Here is a 16,759-nt window from a genome sequence, read left to right as displayed (position 1 = left end):
GGATTCTAGCGTTGTAAGTCCGCAGACATACCGCTGTGCCACTGGGGGGCGAAATTCTAAATGAATGTGAACTGTAAATGTCAAAACCATATACTCTTGAATAAAATTATAATAACTATAAATCAAATTTTAAAACTTAAACGCTTTTACGGATGTAAATAAATATATATTCACTCAAACAAATAGTGTATTATTGTAGTTCAACAGTTCTTTTGGTGATTGATGAACTCCACATCTGGCTTAGCGAAGTTTATTACAGAGACTGAGTTAATTAGATTATGGATGATGATTGTTTACCTTTATCACATTCTTCTTAATTAGTACTTTACGTATTTCGCATCAAAGATTTGTGTTAATAACATTTCATCTCAATCCTTTGTTTACCCAATAACTCATCAGCTGGGTTTATAACAAGAGGGTGATTATGTTGTTTTTAGATCATTACAGCCTATGTTGCCATGTTCATTTATGCTATATCTGATGTCCATGCATCTTGATAATAACCCTGAGGCGTAGTTTCCAACAAAAAAAAAAAGCTCTGTCGTAAGGGTGTCATGTTAAAAGTATACCGCTGCTTCCTGAATGATTTCTTTAATACATCTAGTTTATGGTGACAACAGCTTCCCAGCGCCCATTTCAACATTCTGACTGCAAAGAAATCCACAGGTGCTGGATCTGGCGATTTGACTGGTATGCCTTCATATGGAAAAGAATGAATACCCATTTTATCCTTCAGCTTGATCACTTTGGGGAAGGACATGTAACAGCCTTTTGTAATATGAAATAGTCACACACTCAGATCATAAAGATGTGTTCATATGGTGGATTTAAAATTTCCAAGACGTGAATATCCCTTGTACTTAATGGTATTGGAAAATAAAGGAATACAGATCAGTTTGTTGCACTAGAACCACCCAGAAAGAGATCTGCAACAAGTTGTATCCCAGCGTGGTAAACAAGTTGCGGCGTCTTTAAGCAACTGAAAATCTACTAATACAAACCTCAATGGAAAAAGCCGTTCACGCGTCCTAGACAACCATAGGCAACGCAATCAAAAAGAATCTTTGTCAGTAAAAGTGACACAGGTCACATCTAAACATGTTGCTTCCACGAAATATGCAGGTGAAGAACGCCAACTGTACAAATGGAACATAGCCAGGATAAAATAGCAGTACGTGATAACGCTCGACGAAACATATGCGTACCTTCATAAAGGTAACAAGTTTCGTGCCATTTTCTACTAGTTAATGGGAGAATAAAAATTCCAAAAGTGGAACTTGACATTTCGAAAAAGTTTTATATATATGTATATATACAGATAGAATACTACGTCAGGAATAAGCTAGGGATCAGAAGAGTAGAAACCAATGTCAACATGACATCTGCTTTGTATTAGACCAATGTTCTTGACCCTCTGCACTACAGAGTAGTATAAGCTTTGTATGGAAACAGGACCAACAGGGTATGGTTCTCCAAAATAAGGCTTCCAGGCATACCTGCCATTCAAAGTTCACATACTAGAAACAACTGGAAAATTAAACGGATATTTATGATATTCCATACAAAGATATACCGATATAGCCAGAGGATTTCTGTACGATTGAGCTGTTGGAACAGGGGCTGGGAAACTGTTATCCTCCTATACTAGATGGGTTATAGAAAGCACACAGGAAGGATTTGTGTGCTCTGGACATGACAGCCTTACATGGAGCCGACGTGATGAAACTTCAAAATCGTTTCAATCTAACGTACTCAAGTCTCTGTAGTTATTTATGGACCCACCATTATCATTGAACTGACTCGGGCATTATAACGCCCCTACGACTGAGAGGAGGAGCATGTTCGGCGTGAGAGCGATTCGAACCCGCGACTCTCAGATTGCGAGTTGATCGCCCTAATCACCAGGCCATGCCAGGATTATAGTAAAGTAATAAAGTTCCTAAACTTTGAGATAAAAATCACGTTAACTGCAGGAGTGTTTTTTCTTTTTTTCTGGAACGTCATTTATATATGCAGTATAAACATTTAAAAATTGCGATTTAAGTGCCTAAGACTGGCGAAGAATTAGAAAGTCACGTTAACTGTATATGTTTTTAACACATTCGGCTTTTAAAAGTTATCTTTTATAGTAATAAAAATTTCTAAAGTGGAGGCCTGTGAAACAAATAAACATAGTTAACTTTATAAATACATTATTGAAAGTTACTTAGAAACCTCATTATTAAAGTACTAAAGTTGTTTCCATAGCAACTATCATTTGTTGCTTTCAAAACTTTAACAAACCAGAAAAAGATATATTCGACGATCTACATAAATGTACTTCATGGAAAGATAAATAAATAGACAGATAAGTAGATGGACAAACAAGCGGATGGATGAACAGATAGATAAGTAGATGGACAGACAGGTGGATGCATGAACAAATCAAATAGATAGATAAATAAACAGACAGGCGGGTGCATGAACAGATAGATAGATAAGTAGATAGACAGACAAGTGATGTTATAACTTTAAACTATTTAACAATAAATGTTTTTTTCTTTGATCTTCCAATAGATCAGTACCGCTGTAAGTGTGTCCTGATAGGGATAATGTGGTTTAGAAATCTGTTTTTTTTTTTTTTTGTTTCGTATGGTATTTCTCACACCTCCAAATTCTGTTGAAGGTGAGTATCCGGGAGTAGGACTGGTGTCCTTGTTCGGAGACCGGGTGAGCCTGTTTCGGTGTGACGGGGATTCGTACCCGCGACCCGCAGATTGCGAGTGGAGTGTCCTAACCACCTGGCCATGCCGGGCCTAGAAATCTGGTAATATGATTTAAGAACGACATGAAGCATTTTAAGAAGCCAAACGCCCTGCTTACAGAGGTACTGAATAAGGATATGAAATAAGAAAATATATGAAAAAAACGTATTAACGTAGTTTATTTGTAGGAAGAAGGACGGAACAAGATATCACCAAATATACGACAATGGGTATCGAAATTGTCTTGAACAATTTGTTCAAATGTCAAACTTGTTATTTTATATATATTTTAGTGCAAGGATGAGTCAACATAACTTGTTACAAAAATAAATAGTCATAAAACAAAATGGATGGAAACAAAGGCTCCAAATGTGGCATAGTCATATTTAACATTATCGAGTTAGCACACACAAAATTACACCTTAATATGCTTATAGCCACGAGTACTGTAGAGTACAATATGTATAACACTTTCAAACTTTAGACAATAAGCAATGCCGTACTGGGTACCCTTTCGGGGCGCTGGCAAAGGCTTATTAAGGGCACTCCATTGGTGACCTAATAATTTGTGAGAAGTATGTGAAATTGCACTGCATATTTTACGTACATATTATCACACTACGAGTGAAAAACCCATAACTTGCAGACAATAAATGAAACTTTTGCCATAATATTTTTACGTTTATTTTTAAGACAACCCCTAACTCTTAATTCAAAATAGTAAACACTTATGATATAGACATGTTCAGTGGTATACGAAACTCACGTGTAAAAGTATAATTCCACACAGAGATATGATGTGCATAAAAAAGAAAATACGTGTATATAATTTATATATTAGTATGTTCCCGATTTGTATGTGCATAACACATACATTAAATAATACTTGAAAGTGTCCAATGTGTGTGTGCATTAACAGTAACTGAAAATTTGAATTTAACACACCAAAAGCTGTTTGAGTGCATCAGATGATTTTAATAACATATCTATGATCTGACTGTTTGGTATCTCAGCTGGTATGCTTGTTTTAGTACCTATAAGCATGGGAGCTTCGAGATGCTCGTATGGCAACAGCCCCCTCAGTAGTCATGTTTTTATTGTCATTAGCTCTGAGAAACATCTCTCACAGTGAACTTGAGTGATGGAAAGTGCCAGAAGAAAGCGATACACTATATATATATATATAAGTTATTTGCTTTTGATTGTAGCGAGTATTTCTCTAACAATTAAAGAGTACACGTTAAACACCATTTGTACCTCTGAAAATTTTTGCCCGAAATAACGTCCTCGTGTACTACTCTGTGGTCAGTCTCAGATGCATCAGTGGTGTTACCTCCCTCTACCAATACCTCTTCCAAGGCAATGTACTGGTCTTCTAAACTTTGTTTTAGCTTTAGATACACGCTTGCAAAATGTTCCAGTTAAGACTTAATGGTTTAGAATTGTCATCTTGAGACGAGAATCTTGATTCAATTCGCCACAACTACGCAGAATTTCGGTGCCTTTCCATTAATAGGCTTTGGTTACGTTTTTTTGGATGCATAATTTTGCTACGCCCTGCTTGTATCATTACACCGCATTCTTACTTAAAACTGTACAGAGGTTAAAGTAACTAAACTACCACATCTGAAAAATCGCAAATCTCAGTTTTAATGACGTCGTACCCTTGTGGAACAGCGGTAAGTCAACAGACTTCCAACTCTAAAATCCGAGTTCGATTTCTTGCAGTGGACACAGCTGATGGTCCAATGTGGCTTTTCTCTAAAAACAACAAACTCAAACAAGTACACTATCTTTTTTCCCCCAGTGCGAATGTCTAAAGCTAAAAACGAGGTTTTGATACCTGTGGTGGGCTCAACACAAATATCCCATTGTGTAATTATAGTATTTTGGCACTTGTGTATAAAGTATCCTGAGGATGACGTTGTAACGTCGAAACATGTAGAGTCGTAAACTTTGTGAAGGCCATAGATAGGCCTACATAAAATGTTTTTAATTGTGTACCAGTTTAACGTTGAATATTATTTATGATTTTTTATCTCATTGTGTAGTTTTGTGCTTAACCACAAACAAACAAACTTACTTAAAATGTTGAATTGTTCAAGTTGCTATACGATTTATGGTATAAATGAAATTTTTGAAAACATTCGCAGAAGCCAACTCCTAAAGATATAGGAGTTTAGAAGATTTTTAACATGTAATTTTCTTTTTTTTCTCCTATTTTTATAGTTTATTAAAAAGTCGCTGCTTTACACTTTATTTTTTGAATTTCAATAACAAATATCAAGTTTAAATAAGAAGTAAAATACTCAATTCCTGAAATGCCTTATCTAAACCTCAGATGATAAAAATATGATAACCTCAGTCAGTTTAATATACCTTCCTACACTGGTTTCGCCCTATTGGGTGCTCAACTCAAGGTTGCTGATAAAGCGGCGCCTTCTAAATCTGATTAATGAACAATTTATTGGGTGTAGAAATTTTAAATCTGACGAAACAAAAATAATTTGTGTATCATATCGAGCCTTGCTTTAATACCCTTCACATGCAGTGTTACAGAGAAGGAAATTACTTGATTGTGTCTGGAGAGAAGTTTTTACAGATAATCATACGTACAGAGTTATCTTTATTTACAAATAATATAGCTTTAAATAACGTAACTAAAATTGGAAAAGAAACAAAATGGCTTTTTCGACTATAGTCACTGTAGCTCTCGTAATAACCTTTGTTTCATTGAATGGCTTTATTCAGGAAGAACATGGTAAGACAAATGTGACATTAAAGATGTTACAACTGCTTATTTAAGTCTTTTAACATAATTCATATTGATTTGTTGTATTCTAACTAAAATGTATTTTTAACGTATTTTAGATTAACTTAGTGAATTCATTGTAAAGTAAACAAATACGTTAAAATTTTATAGATATGTATATATTGCGAGGTTATCACTGTCCTATAAGATTACTAAAAAGCCACATTAAATCTGGACGTGTTGCAATTCAATGGGTTATAGAGCAAGTTTTTTTTTCTGTTTTGTTGAGAGAAGACATCCATAAGTCTAAGTTTCCTATAGCAACAAAAAGAATGCAAACCTAGCTTACAGTACAAAATCAATAATAACAAAATGTTTTTTTTTGTCATTTTTGTTTAGAATTCGTGATCACTAGATTTACAAGTTTGTGTCTTTCTAAAAGTAAGTTATTATTTTTTAAAGACTAGAATACTTAAATCACAGCAAGTAATTACATTTTGGCTGTTATATTTTGATATTAAATTTTAGAGAGAATTTTCCAGACAGGTTTCTGTTGACGTTAAGTATACGTTATCAGAATTAATGATTTCAAATTCTTGGTAATTATATCACAACATGTGAAATTGGCCTTATATATAATTAGGTGACTGTTGTGGAAGGTGATGATTAATGCATCTCTTTAAGCATACGTAAACACGATTGCGTTACATTGGAGTTTCCTTTGTAATCCCTTACCTTATGACAATCCGACAAAAAGGATACAGGGTGTATTTTGTTTGTATATAAATTTCGTTATAATGTGCTAAGAAGTAAAATACTCAATTTCTGAAATATCTTATCTAAACCTAAAATAAGGCCTGTAAGATTTTCAAAATGTATTCGTTCTACCTAGATAACTTTGAGATTAGAGGGCTAGTAATGTCACCACATTTTTTTTTTCTAGAAGTAATTCCTGTATTTAAGAAACAAATGTACAGTTTCTTCTAACTAAGTGTTTTATTTAAAACCTTTCACAATTTAAAATACATCACTGATCCACTAAGTACGCTGGGCGGCATTGACGTAAGTATCCTTCCGCAGGCCCCACAATTGCTTAATTGGCCACGTCAAAGACTAAAAGGTTCAGGTTTAACTATCCCTAATTTAGCACTGTTGACCAAAGGGAAGAAATCCAGTCAGAGCAGCGCCTAATGCCTAAATGATTACTTCTAACAAAATATCTGGATTGGCTCTATCAGCAATAATGCCACAAAAGCTGAAATTGCGAATGTGCGCAGGAGCATATCCCAGATTAAGCCTTGGATCTTTCGATCCGCATCTCGGTACGCTAATCACTATGTCGCAAACAGCCCTCGTTGTAACCATTATCTTGCAATATTCTTGTTCTCTATGATACAATGTTAGGACTGTACTTAAGTTACGAAGGTAACATATAACCTTACTCAAGATAAATCAATATTTCTGTAAATAGGAGACTGTCAAAGTTAAGGCAATTAAAATACTGCCGCTTTACCTATCTTGGCATTACATTTAAGTAATGCGTCGATGTTTAAATTTTTATTCTCGAACTTTGCATGTCTTTGTAACCGGTGAAGTGACTTTTGACAATACTTAACAAGTTGTACCGTTTTTATCCTTCTTTTTTGTCGGCGTATTTCTCCTGTTCGGGAAGTTTCTAATAAATGGTTTGATTAACGTATAGCCAATTCACTCTTTCTCTTTTGGACTAAAATGCAGCTAATATATTGTGTTTAAAAAGTCATGAACTCTACTAAAATAACAGTCATACCTTTCCAAATATATTCCGTGAGTAAAGTCATTTGATTTCATTCACTCATTTTCAAAATGTATTCGTTCTGCCTAGAAAACTATAAGAGCAGAGGGATAGTAATGTCGCCACATTTTTTTCTAGAAGTAATTCCTGTATTTAAGAAACAAATGTACAGTTTCTTCTAACTGAACGTTTTATTTAAGACATTTCACAATTTAAAATACATCACTGATCCAGTAAGTACGGTTTCAAGACATATTAAACGCATTCCTCTGTCATTGACGTAAGTATGCCCCCACAATTAAGGGTGGGCAAGCCTAAAAGGGGCTCGAATCAGCCAGAATCTTAACTACAATTATAAGGAAATAAATGTATGGGATCCGATTACTTTTTATGCGGTGGGGGAAGCCCACTTTTTGTAGTTACGTCACTGCCGCTGGGTTGGTTGTTATCGTAATAAGTTAAACAATTAATAGTTTATCAATTAAATTAGTTCATATGCACGTATGGTTAAAGGCAGTTTTGTTAACAGTAACAATCAAACTAATAATTAAACCACCTTGAATCTCAAACGGTATTGCAGCAAAGATTCAGAATGTCCACCGAACGTTTTTCTTACAATTATCCATGATAAATGCAACAATAAAATCAATAAGCAAATTATTTCTGACGAACAGCCAAGTTAAGCCTTCTAACAAGTAAAACATTTCTGACCAACAGCCAAGCTAAGCCTTCTAACAAGTAAAACATTTCTGACCAACAGCCAAGCTAAGCCTTCTAATAAGTAAAACATTTCTGACCAACAACCAAGCTAAGCCTTCTAACAAGTAAAACATTTTTGACGAACAGCCAAGCTAAGTTTTCTAACAAGTAAAATGTTTCTGACGAACAGCCAAACTTGTTTGTTTGTAGTTAAGCACAAAGCTACATAATGGACTATCTGGGCTCTGCCCACCACGGGTATCGAAACCCGGATTCTAGCGTTATAAGTCCGTAGATATACCGTTGTGCCACTGGGGGGCAACAACCAAGCTAAGCCTTCTAACTCTCTTTATATAACCTGGAAACTAAAGCTCATATTCTATTCTGAGATTATATCAAGCTATTTGTTGAGTGTATACAAGGTGTATATCATACACACACACACACACACACACATAAATATATATATATATTCTGTGTATAAAATGATACATATGCGTTAATAAACGTCGTTGTGATGGAGTGTAAGCAAATAACACCCATGATGATATGTGATAAAGAACAACTTCAGTGTTACAAGAACGAGGTATAATTCTAAGACAAGAGGCTTGGAAGAAAATTTATGATTTAAGAAATACCGCTATATAATATTTCTTTATCAAAAATAACGAATTAAAGGTCAAATCTGTGATATTGAAACAGAGACAAATTGTCAGAATGTGGAGATAATAAAACATACGGGCATTTGTCACAAATGAAAAAATAAGCAGTATCTTATATATACTGCGAACTGTGGTGTCTCTCCGAGCGTTCGTCTGTCTCTCGTTTACAGCGGCCGCTTCCCGCGTTGAGTTTAAAAAGCTGCGCACGCAGGCAAAGCTCAACATTCACTTTTGAAATTACGGGAGAACAGGCATGAATAATGTTGATGCCAAATTTTATTTCGCAAGCAGGATATTCTACACTAAAATGTTAGAAATTAATCACACTACCATTCATATTTCAAAACATGACGTAACTTAAATAATAAAAATGTAGATTTAGAGTATGTTATTACTGAGCAGTTCTTAACATGACTGAAATGCTTAACAATTAAGTAGTTTAGAGCTTTGGTTCTGAGTGAAATCAAGAGCACAACACAATTAACATTTTAAAGTCAATGAAATAATTTAAATTGATAGATTAATGCTATGTTTTCTTAGTCGGGAGCAGTTTCACAACAGTTCTTGACAAGAAACTTACTTCTCTATTCAGTGGTCCAAAACATCTGGTAGACAAATACACATACTTTAACATAATTTTTCCAGTCACTGGGGACGGGTACTTTTACTTGTTTTTAATATCACTTCAAAAGGCTTAAGATGCAATTTCATGCTTAACACACTTCATACTTTCAGCTGTGGGCGCATAGCTACTTAGACCAGGTGCACTTCGTTGTTGTGGTGGCCTATTCTGACAGACTACAATACAGCATACACTTTACCAATCTGACACACAAAATGTGCACAATATATATATACACACTTAACTTACATTACATATATAAAAGTCTTTATATTTACAAACTTTTACAAACTGAAATAGTACGAATAAAATACGTTAATAATAACATACAGTAGTCAATCTATTTATGTGGACATAAACGTACATATGTGCTTGTATTGAAAAGTCTACACTTTTAGTTGTCGTTTTCTTGCTTAACTTGATATTCTGTAATATTATGCCTTTTCACATTTCAGGCCAAATTCACACAGACGTTTCTCGTATCTCTTGTGACTTTGATCAAAATTTGTGTAATTGGAGAAATTATAGCAACTGGGAATTTGTGGATTATTCTGTTATTACCAACGTTCCACCACCAAAAGGTAATAATATAGAAATGTTACATTTATAAATCATGTTCCTTTTATAGATGCGACCTTGAATGCTTTCTATAATAAACCCATTTCAAAGGAAAGAGATCTGTAACCAGTCATTGTAAGCAAAGTGCAGTATCTGGCAACAGGTGAGAATCCACGAACACAAAGGTCAGTGGCCAATGCCGTCCATGTGCCCCAGGTAATAGTATGCAACATGATCAAGAAGGATCTTCGTCTAGAAGCGAACACAAGATGCTTCCACGACATATCCATTCCACCAAAATATACCCCAAGAAGCTGGAGAGTGAAATGGGTATTCGTGCTATCTTATACGAAGAAATACCTGTCAAGTCGCTAGATGCAGCGCTTACGGATTTGGTTGTGATCGAATTGTTGAAATGGGCACTGGAAAACAGTGTTCTCGTACACTAGATTATGAAAAGCACGCAGGGAGCAATTGTGTGTTTTGACCATGACAGTTTTACGACAAAGCCTTTTTAATGGAAACTACGTTGCAGGGCTATTTTCAAGTTACATAACCACCAGATATTGCACAACAGGACGTGGCGACATGGACCGTAACGACGTTGTGATGCTCCTAAATCGTTGTAATATAACGAACTCAGCCTTTGTTGTTTCACTTCCAATATAATTCGTGTCTATGTTGTTATATTCACTAAACATTTATTAACCAGTTCCTCATTATTATACAAAGGTTTTCATATTCTTAGAATCTTCTAGTCTATTTAATTATAATTTAGCTTTATCGATACTGAACAATGAACCATAATAAATCCTTAATAAGTTTACAGTCGTATTAATCGTTAATTTAACCTATATTCATATACTTACAGTGGATAGTGTTATGAAAATGATTAGATTATCCTATACTTTGGACTTTTTACCTGAATATTACATAAACGTATAACTACGGCTTAATGTTTCTCTTTTTATTTTAACTTCACAAAACATGCATACAGAGTAAGTTGGTGTTTAGTTCGTTTTTATATTTAAGTAAACAATACTATGATTTCCTATGTTTAAAGTACAAGTTAACGAGACAGAGCCTGGTACAGTGGTTATTTTTGCTGGATTGTAGTTCTACGGGTTCATGGTTGGTGTACCGTTTCCGTGGGTGCATTAAAAAGGTCAAACACATTTTTCGTTGAAACACGAGTAACCCAAGAGCTGGCGTTAGGTGAGCTAGCTTCCATCTAGTTTCTCAGTTCAAAATTAGAGATGGCTAGGCGCAGATGGCGTTTTGTGTAGCCATTCAATTAGCAGAGACAATTTAATTTTTTATTCTGAAATTTCAATTGACAGTTAATATGTCCACCTTATTCTTTAAAAACTTTCTAAATCTAAATGACTGATAAAGGGAAAGTACTTTCGTTGTATTATAAATCGTCTATAGTTTAAAAATTGTTGAAAATTTACCAAGTTGTTCGATTTTATTAGTTAATGTTCAGTTTAGACACATTTGATTTACGTTAAATTGGCATAAATATTTAAATCATTAGCTCTAATTATCTGAATGGAGTTCAGTACGTAATTCAACTACTGAAAATTTCATTTTTTTCGATATTTCCATGCTCTATGTTTTTATGTTCCTTACTACTAGGTTCAATAAATATAAACCAGAGAAAGCCTTTCGTCCTACTAAATAAAGCACATGAGTTGTTTCTAATTCATATAATATGTCATAGATATTACTGAGCGAAACATTGTTGGAAATTACACGTATAAGTCAAAGTGACTTTGGAAGAAAGGTAAAACTAAACCTAAATTTACATGCTTATAGTTTATCACTAGTTTTAATTATTCATTTGATACTTACATTTGCTTATTGTATGTTAACTTAAACATGAAAATGTAATTTATATGTTATAAAATCATCCATTTCAATGTTAAATGTTAGTTATTAAAGGTTATGTTTTCATTCATCAATTAATATAACATGCAAGCTGCTAGACAAACCAATGTCCACAACATGCGAAAAGCTTTTATTCTCAATAAATCGTAGTTTCCAGGGAGTGGTCTCTTATTCTGAATTTTTATATGTTAGAAAGTACATCAATTTTTTTTTTAAATATACTCCAAGTTTCTTTATTGTTACTTCTAAAAATAGGTCTACTAAGAGTGTTTAATTTATTTAGTTTTTATTTCTTTATTTCCTTAAGAATATTTCCTACCTTTTTTAAATAAAGGTTATTGGATGCTGTTTTTTATTTAACGTTAAATTACTAACGATTCTAACACTCAATTTTAAGCCTTCTCTTTGAGAGTTTTTTGGTTTTTTTTCACATAAAATGGCAACAACTTTTAGACAAGATTAATTTACCGGTTGTATTAACTCATGCAGTCCTAGATATCAGGATATGACTCTTTCCTGAGAAGCATTTTACAACACTTAGACTTTCCTTATCAGTTTCCTATATAATTGGGGAATCTTTTCATTTTTGATGTAAACTTATTATCAATATAATATATTATCTAATCTTCATTTATCGTGGAAAAGGGTAGCCTCAAACGCTTGCTGTGAAACCAAGTAATCAAACATATGAGTCATGGTCTCTAAGAGTTGTGTAATACATTTTCCCAATGTGTTTTTACTATTGGCAATCATACTGAATAAATTTCCAAATCACTTGCTCAACATATTTATAAACTATCTTTCCTCTACTGGCCCCCCAGTAGCACAGCGGTATGTCTGCGGACTTACAACGCTAGAATCCGGGTTTCGATACCCGTGGTGGGCAGAGCACAGATAGCCCATTGTGTAGCTTTGTGCTTAATTACAAACAAACTTCCTCTACTGGTAATAAAATAGATATATCTATACGTTAGAGAGGACATGCATTTAGTAATTATGAATTAGAAATATTTAATGATTATAACATTTAAATACACACTTGCTATACATTATATTTATCCACTCTCGAAGACAATCTATCCAAGCCATAATAATACGTGGTTGACGAAAAAAACAAAGGCTTGAGTTCAAATTGGTTACTAGGAACGGAGACAAATCTAGCATATGGTTTTGATGGTCCATAAAAGTATATCTTATAATTGGAAGATAACAAGTCATAACTCAGTGGAATGTATAACGGGGTAAATATGTTTGATAAATTAGCTCTACAGATATTGCATTATACAAAAAAACGACAGTGTGTTTTGTCACTGTAATGTAAAGCTAGCATAAATGTGAATAAGATGGTAATAACTGAGCACGCTTTAAATTTGTTCATAGATTAAAAAAAATCAAAATTATTTTAAGCTGCTTATTTTATAATAAGCAACCAGGCCTCACAGGGATGTCGAGCGTGTGCGTCATTTGTTGCCAGTAAGTAGCAAGGGGAAACTTGAAAAGGCTGTCCAATTCGTAAACATGGTAAAATTAATAAAGTAGGGTTTAGGATACCTCTGGGGGTATTATCAAACGCCATTGAAAATTTACCGGTGGTTAAAGGTCAGGAATTTCGGAACTTTTCGTTGCAAACAAACAGATGTAAGCTGTTTTACAGTACACATAAAAGTTATAATGATTTTATCCACATTTATAAAGGAATTAAATCACAGATGGTAAAAAAAGACATATTGACTCGTGTATTAAGATGCAACTGTTAAAATGTATTAATCGATTATTATACCTTATTTCAAAAGAAACTTCTGATTGTTAGTGGTTTGGAAATGGGTTAAGAGATAAAGCTGAATAAAGTAATTGTTTTTCTAAACAAGAAACATTTAGATCTCTTTGGATATCATTTTTCTTCCGAATTATATTTGTTTGTTTGTAGTTATGCACAAAGCTACACAATGGGCTATCTGTGCTCTGCCCACCACGGCTATCGAAACCCGGTTTCTAGCGTTGTAAGTCCGCTGACCTGCCGCTGTGCCACTAGGGGGCTCCGAATTATAAACAGACAAATTAAAAGAATGATTATTAACCTTTTTGAAACACTAACTGGAATTTATTTCAAAAGTTCTTTCGCAAATAAAAAAAGTGTTTTAGCAATACTCGAAATACGAAACTCGAGTTACAAGTGAGTATGCATGGTCATTTGCATGATGCCAATCTTTTTATTCTTTAAAATTCAGGGTTTAATTTTATACGCTGAGGGACAACGATGTCGTTGTTTGAACACTGTTTTAAACAGAGATAATGTATTTCTTGACTTTCCTGTCATTTAATGCTTTTATACTTATACCATTATGTTTTACAGGTCAACATATTATTGCGCTCCTTGGAGGACAGAAACATCAAACGGGATATCTTGCAAGCGGAACATTTAATTTGAACACTGCGATGGGCACACTGATACTATGGGTTTGGTTGTCATTCGACGTGGAGTTTGAGGTGGCACTACTTAGTCCTCAAAAAACAATCCTGTGGTCAACAAAATCGGACCTTACTCCCGATATAAGGCTTGGAATGGAATGGATCCTAATTGAAATTGACTTATTTACTAAAGTGACTCAACAAAACACAGAGAATAAAACGTTTGAGGTAAACTATAATAGTAAAAACATGATTATCAGAACTGTTTTTTACAATGCCAAGAATCTATATTTAGTATAATAAATATTGTTGCATTGAAGGACTTAAAATAAAGTTTTTCGAAAAATGAAGTATCAATTACATTGTTAATGAAAGAAAAAAGAAGAAAAGAGTAAATTAATTATTTTTCATTTTATTGCTTGAAATACAATGTATGTATTTGTATGCATATAGTGTTGTATGCATATTACATTTCGTATTTATGTTTCGTTTGAAGGGAAAGCTTCAATATCTATATACAACTTACAACCGCCCGAATCATTAATTTATATGTATATTATTTGCTAAGATGAAACTAGGTAGGCAAATGACTAAAATTAAGTAGACATTGGCTAGATCTATGGTTGAAAACGTCAGTTATGACATAGGCTGGTCAAACATAAACATTTAAATAACTCTACTATTTAAATAAAGCAGATTTATAGATACACATTGTTGTATTAATAAACTTAGGTTATAGTTTAAACAGTAAACCACTAAATAGTCATATTATGGGAAATATAATCATAAATATAATGATGGTAATTATTTTGAAACTTAGTGCACAATGTAAAGATCTGGAAATACTGTGAAGATACTTCAAAACAAGTGTCTGACTATTCTGAAATGAAACATTAGGGATATTAGGGATCCTTTAGTAGGGATCTCCTTGGTTTCCATTAGAGCTCTCACATCAAACTAAGCATTACCTCTAAAAATAAACAAGAACTAGTTTCTAATTAACCAACAAAAATTAAACCAGTTCCATGAACCTTTGAAACAGTTCACTTACGAGCTTAAGCGATGTTAAATTTCATTACGTGGAGAACCATTGCAATTCAAACAAACTGTTGGTGTGAAAGTGCTTTGTAGTCACTATGAGAAAAACCTGTACACCGAATAAGCGAAGTGAAGGAAAAGTGCCATTGGCCACTATTCAGTTCTTAACATTATATAGCCGCACAATAGCAGATATAATAAATAAATTTAGTATCCCGAATATTTTTTTTATTTCGAAGTCTACGTTCAAGGGAGGGTTAACCTAATAACACACGTTGACAAAAGTGTAGATTGAACTGAACTTCCCTTGAACTTAGACTTAGATATTAAACAATTTTCGGAATACTAAGTTAATTTGTTAGACCATTGCGATCACTTTGGCCTCATAACCCTTTCGCAAAAGGCGAGCATTTACTGTAAATGTTATAAAAAGATTAGTATGTACTTATGATAAAATATTAGAAAGTGATTATGTCATTCTTTATCAATATTATCTTAAATCTCCTAGTGCATAATGGGTCTTTTTTTTTGTCTTTTTCAAGGTATTACTGCACGGGACAGTCTCGAACAATCAAAGATCGGTCCTGGCAGTATCTAGAATTCAGGTTATCGATCACTTAAATGCATCGGGAACACTGCGTAAGAGTCAAAAAGAAGAAATTAAAGACAAAGCACATAAAGAAGAAATATTAAAAACTAGCAAGAGAAAATTGAATTCAATACCACTAGACAGTGCAAATTATAAAAGAAGTCGTAATCTCAGAGAATATAAAAGACAAAAATCCTATAGATTTTTAAAACCATCGAACCACATAGAAAGAAAAACTACGATCAAACTACTCAAAAAATTAAATTCGAGAATCAATGTTATGGAACCTATAAAAAAAAACAAAGAAAAGTATATATCACTGGTATTCAATAAAAAACAACTGAAAAATGAAACTCTAAAATTCTTTGCAACAAAAGAAAAAACAAGCAATTCATCAAATATCACTCTAGCGGTAAAACATTCAAGTACAAGAGAGATTAATAACAAGCTTGTAAAAAGACAAAACAAACGTTATGCAACTAAATTGAAAGTGCCCTTTACAAAAAATGAAGGTCAAATCATTCAGTTTCACAACCCCATGGATAAATAAGTCATCTAACTTCATTACAGATCACTACTCCTTATCTAGTGAAGCTTCAACACTATCTCCAAGTAGTACTGATATAATGGCATCTACATATTCTGAGAAGACATCTTCATCTCACCCAAAGACTGAGATTTCATCTCAATCTTCCTTTCATAAAACAATGTTTACTGCAGAATCATCTCGCATGACTAATTCTACGTCTTCCACAACATTAAAAGAAGAAACCGCATCCGATATATATACAGACACATCATCAGATATTACATCTAAACAAATAACTGATTTTCCTACTTCAAGTGCAGATTATGTGACATCTGTTTCAGCGACTATTCAGATAAATTCCTCCACGACTACAGACATACCACTTTCTTCCAAAATTGATAGTGGAAGTACATTTGAACCAACATCTCAGGAAACTGCAGGTCACCATTCTTTGTCTAGTGAAGGATCAACAATATCTTCAAGTAGCACTCCA

General features: G+C 33.7%; 1 protein-coding gene across 1 annotated transcript; it reads left to right on the top strand.

Moving 5' to 3' along the window:
• Positions 1 to 5,390: 5,390 nt before the first annotated feature.
• Positions 5,391 to 16,748, top strand: LOC111089263 (the record flags this gene model as incomplete). Its single annotated transcript, XM_022401444.1, has 5 exons — positions 5,391 to 5,505; positions 9,709 to 9,834; positions 14,055 to 14,338; positions 15,691 to 15,901; positions 16,308 to 16,748. Coding segments are annotated over exons 1-5 (1,141 nt in total), but the record flags the coding sequence as incomplete, so codon positions are not given.
• Between the last annotated feature and the right edge of the window lie 11 nt (positions 16,749 to 16,759).

This window comes from Limulus polyphemus, unplaced genomic scaffold (assembly GCF_000517525.1).
Source record: "Limulus polyphemus unplaced genomic scaffold, Limulus_polyphemus-2.1.2 Scaffold116, whole genome shotgun sequence".
NCBI lineage: Eukaryota > Metazoa > Arthropoda > Merostomata > Xiphosura > Limulidae > Limulus > Limulus polyphemus.
Note: the sequence above shows the minus strand (reverse complement) of the source record. Positions and strands in the feature narration are given on the sequence as shown.